This window comes from Panicum virgatum, chromosome 5N (genome assembly GCF_016808335.1).
Source record: "Panicum virgatum strain AP13 chromosome 5N, P.virgatum_v5, whole genome shotgun sequence".
Lineage (NCBI taxonomy): Eukaryota > Viridiplantae > Streptophyta > Magnoliopsida > Poales > Poaceae > Panicum > Panicum virgatum.
In genome coordinates, this window is record NC_053149.1 from 71,955,263 (window position 1) to 71,966,965 (window position 11,703).

Sequence of the window (11,703 nt, forward strand, 5' to 3'; positions counted from 1 at the left end):
ATCTTGCCCCATTGGCCAGACAAGCGTGGAGAATTCTGCATGTTCCTGACTCACTTAGTGCTTGTGTTCTAAGTGCTGTGTACTATCCTCAGGGGGGATTTCTTGGGAGCGGGTCTGGGAGCACGTCCGTCGCGAATCTGGAGGGCAATTATACATGGAGTGCAAAGAAGTTTTATCGCAGGGAATTATACGAAGGATAGGCACTGGTGACTCAACCGAAATCTGATCCATGAATTGGCTACCCGGGGATGGCCTTCTCCGGCCTATGCCGACAGATAAGCCAGATCCTCTGATCATGGTAAGTGAGCTGATTGACCAATCTAAAGCATGATAGGATCAGCACAAGCTGGAGCACTACTTCAACCCAATGGATGTCGAGGTGATAAGTGGAATTCTTCTCGGCATGAGATGCCAGAATGATTTTTGGGTGTGGCATTATGAAAAAAGGGGTGTTCTTGGTGAGATCAGCATATCGCATTCTGGTGATGAATAGAGAAAAGATAGTGGCATGGGTAGATGGCCAGCCAAGAAAGTATGACTATAAGTCTGAAGAAAGAGAGTGTAAGTCACTATGGCAAGTTCAGGTTCCTTCCAAAATTAGAATGTTTCTATGGCGCTTGGCGCAACAGTCTATACCTTTTGGCGATGTTCTTCAGCATCGAAATATGGCTGCAAGCAGCTCCTGTGCAGCATGGCGAAATGCGTGTGGGCTCTAGAGAAGGATGAGATCACCGACCTCATCGGAGAATTGCAGGAGCAGGACGCGAGGGCGTGGCTGGCATATGTATTCTCTGAATTGGCCATTGATGATCTAGTACGGGTGGCAGTCACGATGTGGGCTATCTGGTATGCAAGGAGAAAGGCAATTCATGAGGCTGTTTTTCAATCCCCGCTATCAACGCACAACCTCATCAGCCGTTATATTGCTGATTTGGAGCTGACGAAACCTAGGCCGAGGGAAGTTAAGCAAGTGCAGTACCAGGGCGCCAGATGGATTTCCCCCTCCACTGGACTTTGTTAAGATTAATGTGGATGCTGCAACATCAAAGAATTCCAACCAAGCGTCTGTTGCGGCTATTGCCCGTGACAACTCAGGCTCCTTTCTTGGTGCATCAACACTGGGGTTCTCTGGTGTATCTGATCCAGAAACTTTGGAGGTCCTGGCATGCAGGAAGGCCTGGCTTTGGCGAGCGACCTCCTCATCCAGAAGGTCCGATATTTACTAGTGACTGCTTGAACGCATAAGAAGTCTTCAGGAGGATGGGATGGGTCGGTATGGCCGCATAACTGGAGAAATCAAGGAGTCGATGACAAGTTTCCTGAAGATCGATTTTGTCCACCAGCGGAGAGAATTCAATAAAGAAGCACACAAGCTTGCAAGGAGCCCCATCCACGATTCGGTGGGTCGTCATGTGTGGTTTTGTAATCCGCCTGAAGACGTTTTATTCGAACTACTTTTATTCATCAATGAGTTGTTTTCTACCTCTCAAAAAAAATTAGGATGGGCACAATAACCAGAGCAAAAAAAAAATGCTTATCAGTCCTACTTATCCCGTCATTATTATTATCTAGTGAAAATAAGTGATCTTTAATGCTTAAATCTCGTGAAAACAAATAGTTTTTATTCAGAGGTACGTGAATTTGAAACACTACATCGTTTCCCGATGCACGAATTTACTTCCATGCAGCTAATGAGCGTTAAGCCTAAGAGGCAATGGGTGGGTGAGCTCAAATAAGACTAGCAATTTTGAAAATTTTAAATTTTGAAATAAAACTATCATATGTGAATGGAGAGAGTATGTTGTTGGCTGTGGTGGTGCTGTTTGCCACAGGTCCATAGCACACCAGAAGAAGGAAAGGAACCTATGCAAAGGGGCTGTTAGGAGTCACATGCATAACTAGAAGTCAAGGTATCACATAAATAATATTGGAATGGGCACGTGGCAGAAGAAGAAATCAAATAATAAAAAAGTTATATTTTCCAAACAGTATATCCAAATCAAAATATGACTGCACCATTGTGTTTTTTTGCGACGAAATTTTCAAAACAAGATCTTGTTTGAATATATTTGAATGATTTTTTTGTGGAATATTTTTTAAACGCGGAATAACTTTTTTGAACCTAGAACAATCATTTCAACATGATAAAAAAATATTCCACCTTCCAGAATAATTGTTCCAACATAATTAAATATTCAGTCTTCTGGAACAATTGTTCCAACATAATAAGAATATATTCTGCTTTCTGGAACAATTGTTCCAAATGAATGAACGAATGATAAAAGAAGAAACCACCAATAATGATGCATCCCTTATTGGCTGTGAGCATGCGTAATTCGAATGTGCTGATTTGAGCCGGCGGGGTGCTTGTACGATACGTGGGATCCCACCTGCATGCGCGACACCTATTATTAGTGGAAGAGAAGGCCAAATTAATTATAGAAAACAAAACTTTGGATTGAATTGGCAAAACGACCACACTAGATTACGGACAGAATTTGTAGACATGGTTTTATACAAAAATGATATATAGATGGCTCTTTCGTGACCGTGCCTGGATATGTACGTATTCCATTATTAAAAGGAGAGGAATGATATATAGGTGATGAATGATGTAATCAAATAATCTATCTATATCAGCCATCCTTTATCCATAGTGTCCTTAACATCATCATCTCATCATCATCATGCTGGAGGTGCGGCAGCGGTCGGGAACGGTCGAGAAAATCCCCTAATTGTTCCTGCTCCTGTAACGGGAAAGGCGCATGGAAATACGAATTCGATATTACTGGATTTTGGGAACGGAACATATCGATCAGAATCATGTCGATTACGATCGAAAATCTGTAACTCAAATCGAGAACACCGACATATTTAACCACTCGAAACATTTAGCTCGACACAATAGTAAATAGTTTCAATGCATTTTCATATCAAACAATACACAGAATAGATAAGGAGAGTTGGACAGCGGTGGCAAGTAGATCCCACACACCAGACCCAAACACCTCCGAAGTCCGAATTAGCACACGGCTTCCTTCTTGCCGGTTCGATCCAACGCGTGGCATCGTTGTCGTCTTCTTCCCCTCTCCTTCGTTCCTTCCAGTGACCTTGCGTGTTGTCTCCTTAATCCTTACTAGTTGAGTGCCCGTGCGTTGCTACGGGAGCGGAAAAAATCAAGCGCTTAACGATATAAATCTGTCAGCAAATAAAAACATTCATCGTATATAACGTTGTCACTCCAAAAGTTATGGTGAAATAAATCAAAGCAATTGGATCGCCATTGTCACCAAAGACAACTAAATATTCAACCAATTGTACACTATATTCTATTTTATATTTTTATCTGTGATGCGGCTAAGATAATCTTTAACATTCGCAGGTAGCAGTTTCCAATAAGCATTTAAATCCGATGCCAACACATCGATGATGAAGTTCTCTCGCATAGTGCGGGCATCCTACAAACAATTCGGATATATAAGTATACATCCCATACATGATCAATGAAAATAATTAATAAAGATCATGAATTTTTTTTTGCACGGAGTAGTATAATTACCTTACAAATCTCTGTGTTTTGCGTATTTTTCCATGTAGACATGTACTGCAAAACTAGGTAGCCCATAGAATACCTGCGGTAGACTTCCTATCAATCATATTGTATAAAGTAAATAAAACCTAATTATTATTACCAATCTATAATAAGTTACCCTTCTTCACTGTCTTGAACAATTTCTTTTTCATGTCTGAAAGACCACTTGTATATATCCTCGTACCACCCGGAGCTTTGAACGTTCATTGCGGACATGTAACTTTTACTGAAATGCGTAAGATTCTTTCCGTACTTTCTGAACGCATTTCCTTCACACCAACTCGGAATGGGTGATGGATCAATCACATATATTTTCTTATCCATATGATCCAACATATATAACATGAAGTTTTTCCCCGGTGAACCATGGCAGAAGGAACTATAAGAAATACAGTATAGTAAGATAAGAAATAACAGTAATTTAGAATTAAGAAACTGGCAGACTTACGTATTTGCAACGCAAGTGATCATATTTCATGATATCCCATGATAAAATTTTGGATCTCGTGTCAAATCACACATCATCTGCAATATAGGGAAATTAATTGGTGTGATCAGTAGGGCATGAGTATAAATTATTATGTTATGATAATATATGTAACTACCCACTTACACAGAATCGTAGATCCATAAAATCCCTTGAGATGGCATTATTATAATATGTCAACTGTCAGTACTTGAGATAGGCGCGACAACGAACACCCAGGTTGAAACATTTCACAGATATACATGTATCTATTCGTAATATCTCCTGTAGATCTTTTATAGTTAACGCAATATCGTAAGGTTTAAAGCTTCGCATCACACACTTCCTGTTAAGAGTATATGAGAAGCAAAATCAATTGTAATAATCTACATCGACAGGCAAAATTGAGATTTAGTAGTGTACTCTGCAACAGTACTAAAAATGATAGAAAGTGAGAAGCTTACTCCAAGGCAGCGGCATCATCAATCGACCTGATGTAATCACACAATATTCCTGTCAACTCTTTTTTGGGCAGGTTCCCATACAGCTCTGAAATATAGCCTAAAAAGTTATCTCCATCACGATGATTCTGTGTAGAGGTTTGTTGAGTTGATATGATATGATATCACCATCTCTATCACGCTTTCTCTTGATTGAAGTTGTGCTCTGCTTTTCAGGATTCTCTATTTCCACAACATCATTTGGACTTCCAGGTTTATCATCGTCATTGCTCGGAAACAATGGACGTCCTCTCCGAATGTTAAACCCAGTCGATAACAAAATAGCAGCAAGTTTCAACCTGAATCTTGTCATATATTGCTTCACGTTTGGTATAAAACATAGATTGTTGAGTAAATTTGTTAACAAAGGATGGTAATTTTCTAGTAAGCTATTTAAATAACCTGTGTTATGGTGTTGGAAAGCTCTTCTCCGGTCCAATACTCCACAAAATTGATTAAGAATAGGCCACATGAACAACTACAATGTATACGTACAACAAAAAGAGGATGTGGTTCAAACATATTTGATTTACACATGTTAATTTGTATTTGATTTACACATGTTAATTTGTACTTGCATAATATTAAACTCATACCCATCTGTTTGCTGCCGATGTGGTAGAATCTCTTTTCTTGGCCACGAAGCTACATCAAGGTTTGGCCATACATTCTTTTCTACAGTAACACACTCGTATATGAACTTTATTTCTTTCTCCATACCTTGCAACTGTCAATGCATAAAGATTTATATAATAGTATCGATAGGTCAGCAATAATCCCTTAATTACGTGGTTAATTAATACTCACTGTAGCTTCGAGCTCCCTGTGTCCTAAGAGTGTACCAAACGAGTCGAGCACTTGTATCTCGTGCTTAGCAGCATTGACAACAGCAAGATACCAATGTGTATCCTTAATATTTATTGGAAAAAAACCTAAATAACCATCAAGAATAACGTATAGGCAAATATCAGATGTAGGTGAGCCAAATTTTAGAAACCATGTCATGATAATTAAGGCACCATAGAGTTAATATGTATTACCATGTCATTTGCCAAATAATATAACAGCCGATGATTGCCAGAACGAGAAATTTTAGAAATCTCTTTCGGTGGATATGAATCCTCTAGGTCAACTCCAGCATCATGCCTCATAAATGTAGTCATCAAAGTATTTTCTATGTAGGCGGTACCACCTGGCCTGTTTAGCATGTGGTCTTGCCAATTTAATAAATCTAAGTATGCATTTATGACCTACATAGATTCCACAATAACAATGGTTAGATATAAAATACAACTAACTGTACAGTTCAATTTATTATGAAGTGATTACCTCATCATACACGTGAGCGTCTAGTTGGAAAAGGCATTCTATTTGATATCGTTTTACTGGAGTATCACCAATGAACACTACCTCTTCCTGTCCCAGCGAAGATGGAATTTTTTTGACATATTCAATAACATAAAGATCGTCTTTGTTGCAGGCATAATCTGGAAATGCCACAATTATAAGGGCAACATCACATGGTAAATTATGACCTAAGTATTCTATATGAGCTAATTAACATAGGAAAATGCAATACCTTTTGGTACTATTTGTGCCGACCATGAACTTTTTGGTTTATTATGAACCATAGATCCCATGATCTCATGTAATGCACGCTCTTTACCTTTTGGCTCGTTAACAGACTCTGTCCGCACATCCCGGTCGGCTAACACATCACTGGTCATGATAATTGAATAAAGAATTCACATTACATGGATTAAACGAACTTTCACGAGAAACTTGATTAGTATTGCAATGTACAACATGAATATATTACCTATCCACTCCGAGTCCCTGCTCGTTTGGTTCAATCTCTTCTTTATCGGCGCTTTGCTTTTCTGTTCCAACCTTGGCAACATGTTTATCCCCATCAATGTCGATCTTGTGTGAATCTCTTGTGACACCCCTGTCGGCCACCATGTCACTGGTCATGATATTAGAAAAAAATAATCATATTTAAATAGATTTAATGTAACTTCCACAGAGAATGACCGTGCATCACAGCACCTATCATTGTTGAGTTCCTCATGAGATGGTTCAATGTCTTCTCCTTCACCACTTTCCTTTACTTTTCTAGACATTCCATCACCTTGGGAGGTTGTCATTTCAATCGGCCTTTCGGTCTCTGTAAGGATCACCGGAGTGTCCAACCCTAGAGGGGGAGGGGGTGAATAGGGTCGCTAATCGATTTTTATCCTAGGGCTCAATCTATTTGCATAAGATAAACCTAACACGTCCTACACATGCTAGTTATGACTAAGGTTTATCTATGCTACTCTCTACTAATCCCTAATAGACTCGCAACCTATAGCCAATCCTAATCAAACTAACTAGGAAAGTAAAGGCACACAAGATAGAGTAAATGCGGAAACGTAATACGGTAAGTAAAGAGGTAAGGGAGAGAATATGCAAACTCCCGTGAAGACACCAAGACACACGATTTAACGTGGTTCGGTTAGGACACCAAGTCCCTCCCTACGTCCACGGCCACTTGTCCAACAAGAACAAGTGTGATGCCAAGTCACTTCGCTTGATCACCGTCTTGCGTTCGCCACCAAGGCTTCCGGCAAGCAAAGGCTAAGTGGCGCCAAGTCACCAAGACAAGGCCACCGCCACCGTCTCTCTTAAAGCGTCACCAACGGCACCGTCTTCACTATTGAAGCTTCTCACCAAGAGGGGTCTCCTTCCCCGCACAAAGTGTCATTGCCTCTCCACACCAAGTCGGAGGGTCACACGACGAGTACACGATTGCTTGCCACAACAAGACTTTGCTCAAGGTTGATCTCGCAAGATCAAGTCCTCCCAAGAACTAAGCTTTTCAAGCTCACACTTGCACTAAGCTATTCTAAGCTTGAATGTGGCACTAAGCTCAATATGGTGGATGGAGTTGATGTTGATCTTCAATAGAACTTCCAGAGTCTCCAACAACTTCAAATGACCCGGCCTTGGGGGTATATATAGGCAGCACAAGCAAATATAGCCGTTGGAGAAAAGCTGCCAGAAAAATACTTAACGCCGGTTAATCCGACGCACCTCCAATAGCCATCGTCGGTTCAACCGGTGATACTAAACTGCCCGCCTCAAAAACTAGTCGTTACGTGTACGGGCAATCAACCGATGCTGCGTCGGTTTAACCGGTGAGTGTAGTTGTCCTGTAAACTCTGAAACCAACTCTCTGGACAACTGCACCGACGTTCACCAAGACCCAATCATCGGTTCATCCGGTGTATAGACCTTGCCTCAGCTTCTGGGTCCATTGCACCGACGTATTCAACTTTCCTATCGTCGGTTCAACCGGTGAAACCACAATTCCTGGTGTGCTCCAAGTCAATGCACCGACGTATGTGATTTTCTCAGCGTCGGTTTAACCGGTGATACTAAAGTATCTTCGTTTTGATCTCTTCGACTTGGATTTCTTCACGGTCTCTTCTCTTTGTCATCACTTGAACCTAAAAGCCTGAGAATGATCATCTTAACAATCATATTAGTCCAAGTGTTGTGTGTGTCATCAATCGCCAAAACATTATATTGAAATATGGCATGAGAGGCCATTTTCGCTACAGTCTCATCAGGATCCTTGTCAGCCATGCCGTTACCATCTTCAATAGTGGTGCTCCTGTTGGATGAACTCACAATATTTTAAAATGGAAGCATAAAACAGCTACACAACATATCAAATGAAATTGACAAAAATTTCACGAGAAATTTGATTTATATTGCAATGTACGACATGAATATATTACCTATCCGCGACGAGTCCCTGCTCGTTTGGTTCAATCTCTTCTTTATCGACGCTTTGCTCTTCCATTCCAACCTTGGCAACATGTTTATCCCCGTCAGTGTCGATCTTGTGTGAATCTCTTGTGACACCCCTGTCGGCCACCATGTCACTGGTCATGATATTAGAAAAATAATCATATTAAAATAGATTTAATGTAACTTCCACAGAGAATGACCGTGCATCACAGCACCTATCATTGCTGAGTTCCTCATGAGATGGTTCAATGTCTTCTCCTTCACCACTTTCCTTTATTTTTCTAGACATTCCATCACCTTGCAGAGGTTGTCATTTCAATTGGCTTTTGGGTCTCATCACGAAAAATGTCAGCCATGCCGTTACCATCCTCAATAGTGGTGCTCCTGTTGGATGAACACACAATATGTGTACTCGTGCGTTGCTACGGGGGCAAAAGTTTTTGAGTCCAATTAAAATTAGAAGCATCAACTTTTTCTATTGTAACCAGAATTTTATTTCAAGCAATATAAATACAAAAAAATCACATACTCCATCATAACATTGTCGTTCCAAAATGTATTGAGATAAATCAAACCCATTGGTTCACAATTGTCACCAAGATCAACTAAATATTTAAACAAATATACAGTACATTCTAATTTATATTCTTGCCTGTGATGCGGCTGAGATATTCGCAGGAAGTAAGTTTTCAATAAGCATTCAAATCTGCCGCCAACACATCGATGATGAAGTTCTCCCGCATAGTACGGGCATTCCGTGAACAATTCGGATACTTCAATTGTATTGATGGATGAATCCTAATACCATACTTTTCTTCATCCATTGGTATAATCAGAGCTACCATGTAATCATCTTGCAGAGACATCTTTCATGATCCATGCAGTTAGATCATTACTGATCACTGTACCATAAAAAATGATGTTTTAATACTCCATTCAAATTCTGAAGAATAAACGCAGCACAAAACAATTAATCAAAGAGACATGAATCCAGCTTTCATGAACTGCCATAGCAAGCATAAATTACTGATCGGTCACTTGTGTGGCATCAGCCCACACCTCAAACACGGTGCTTGCCCCATCTCCTTTCCATCTCCGCCGACTCCCCCCCTGTCCGCAGGCCATAGGGCCGCCCCCTCCCCCCATCGCCTTCCTCCCTTCTGCAGGCCGCAATGCCGCTCCTCCCCTCCATCGCTTTCCTCCCCATCGGCACACCGCCTGCTCCGCCTCGGCGGACGGGGCCGCAACTGGATCCCCCCATCTCGCGCCGCGGCTTTTCCTCATCTCACACCAAAAGCGGCGAGGTGCCAAGTGGTGGCGGCCGCCGCGGCGAGGGGTGGTGGAGCGGGGAGCGCACCTACGGTGAGGTGCCACGCGCCGGCCGACGGGGGATAGGACGGAGTCCATTGGCGGAACCTGAAGTGTCGGCCGTCCCGCTCGCTTTCCGCAGGCCCCGGCACCGCCACCTCCCCGCGTGCCGCAAGTCAGGAGAACCTCCTCCCGAACCTCGCCTTCCTCACTGCCAGAGGTCGCCTGCCATCAAGGGCACCGCCTCACTGCAGCTGGAACACCCAGTGGCTGCGACTGCTGCTCCACAGTAGCCCGAAACACCCAGCAGTTGCGGCTGCTGCTCCACCGCCGGCGGCCACCATCGAGGAAGATCCCTCCGTCAAGGTACCATACCATGCTTGCTTCACCTGGTTCCACTTCCAACGAGGGTAATTTGGGATCTCGGGAGGGTTGCAAGCCTTGTTCGTGATGTGTAGGGATTTGTGCACGCAGGTGGTGGTGAGGGTGCGGCCAACGGTGAGCCGGCCGGTCGAGGGCAGGGATCTTGGTTTGTCCGCAACACTGCTCCGGACGCCATTGCTGTCGGCGACCGGTCCTTTGCGGTTGATGGCATCCTCGACGATAGGGCCTACCAGGTATATGAGCAATGTTGGGTATTTAACAATGCGAAATAAATCCGCAAGCGCACGGATACCATTGTAGCTTTCACCCATGAGTATTCAAGGGTATCGTATCCACAGGGAACGTGTGTGTACTAACTCCTAACTTAGTCAGTCCAAGGACACACCAGGATAAGTGGCGAGGGTGGAGAGGATTCCTGTGGTAGCACTAAAGATGAGTTAAGGGTCGATCTCTCGGGCAGAATACTCGCTTCGGGCACCGGCTTACCCCTGAAATGGTCAGGAGACTCCGGCCAACAGCTCTACACTATATCCGAACGTGGAGGACTACGAAGGACTGACAGGGCTGTCGCCACCTGCGGCCTACCTCACAGGCCGTGTGATATAAGGCAAACGAAGGTAACTCTTAGCCCAGACACCACGTCTGCGCTACTGATTACTACTGCAGTCTAATTACGTCTGTTAACCCGTAGCAAACTACAGCACTCCTTGTCAGACCCGGGACAGCGGGACTGTTTATAGACATAGAATGTTCTAGAGTAAGGGATAGCTCATGGATGTACCTTACCTCTTTTGTAACTATTCGAATAGGCATAGAACTAGCTACAGTACAAAGTAAACTATCCGATTATATTGTAGTAGGATTCCAATTGTACTGAGCTAGGACTTTCCATGTAACCCTGTCCCCCGGGATATATAAGGGCGGGCAGGGACCCCCTCCAAACAATCATCAACAACTAAGGCAATAAACCACACAGGACATAGGGTATTACGCAAACTCGCGGCCCGAACCTGTCTAAATATTTGTGTTCCTTGTGCCATCGAGTTCTAGAGCAGTCGATCCCTACCTACTAACCCTACTGCCAAGGGTATCCCTGAGCAGGCTTGGCGGTAAACACCGACAGCTGGCACGCCAGGTAGGTGATTCGGCGAGTTCACCAACGAATTCGATGGCCGGATCAAGCGACGTCAATGACATGCCGGAAGGCACAACCCTCGTTTTCGATTCTTGGGCATACACGGCTGATGGAATGGGAGGCTTTTCTAGCCACCTTGTCACGCCTAACTCGCCTAAATCGAAAACCCGCTCCCAACTCGCCGACATCCGCGAGTCCGTGGATCTCGACGAGAAAAGAGTTCTACCCGAACTCGACTCGGACAACCCGGGAAACGTGACAACTCGAAATCGAACTCTTGGTTTGGTTGAGTCCGACACAAATCCTGATTCCGAAAAGCCTCACTTTTCCAAAACTCTTAGAAAATACTGGGCTCATCTCAAGACGATCAAACGCTCTAAGATCGAAAACTCAGAACTACTCGCTGGAGTAGATCAAGTTTCACGGTCAATCAAGGGCTGCATCAAACTTGCAGAAACTGCTCTCGGCCCATCTACGTCGCGGAAGATCCCCAAAGCGTTAAACCCACCACAGAAAAGGA

General features: G+C 43.2%; 1 protein-coding gene and 1 long non-coding RNA gene across 2 annotated transcripts; both read right to left on the reverse strand.

The window, feature by feature from the left end:
* Window positions 1-3,201: 3,201 nt before the first annotated feature.
* On the reverse strand, window positions 3,202-5,452 carry LOC120671857. Its single transcript, XR_005673893.1, has 9 exons — window positions 5,366-5,452; window positions 5,155-5,285; window positions 4,961-5,036; window positions 4,523-4,877; window positions 4,206-4,404; window positions 4,041-4,117; window positions 3,711-3,971; window positions 3,560-3,632; window positions 3,202-3,458 (listed from the first exon to the last, which is right to left on the reverse strand). It is a non-coding gene; the product is annotated as an uncharacterized LOC120671857 (long non-coding RNA).
* Window positions 5,453-5,494: 42 nt separating this feature from the next.
* Window positions 5,495-6,801, reverse strand: LOC120671858. The gene is made up of 4 exons (XM_039952114.1): window positions 6,378-6,801; window positions 6,138-6,277; window positions 5,888-6,045; window positions 5,495-5,808 (listed from the first exon to the last, which is right to left on the reverse strand). The coding sequence occupies exons 1-4, from the start codon at window positions 6,530-6,532 to the stop codon at window positions 5,569-5,571; spliced, it is 693 nt and encodes a 230-aa protein (XP_039808048.1). The 5' UTR covers window positions 6,533-6,801; the 3' UTR covers window positions 5,495-5,568.
* Window positions 6,802-11,703: the final 4,902 nt, after the last annotated feature.

What these genes read in the sequence shown, in the direction of transcription:
- LOC120671858 (XM_039952114.1), bottom strand. Translation starts at nt 6,532, where the DNA reads ATGACCAGTGACATGGTGGCCGACAGGGGTGTCACAAGAGATTCACAC. An exon ending in CAGGGACTCGGAGTGGATAG is followed by an intron (nt 6,278 to 6,377) that starts GTAATATATTCA and finishes TATCATGACCAG; the next exon opens with TGATGTGTTAGCCGACCGGG. An exon ending in ACGCTCACGTGTATGATGAG is followed by an intron (nt 5,809 to 5,887) that starts GTAATCACTTCA and finishes GAATCTATGTAG; the next exon opens with GTCATAAATGCATACTTAGA.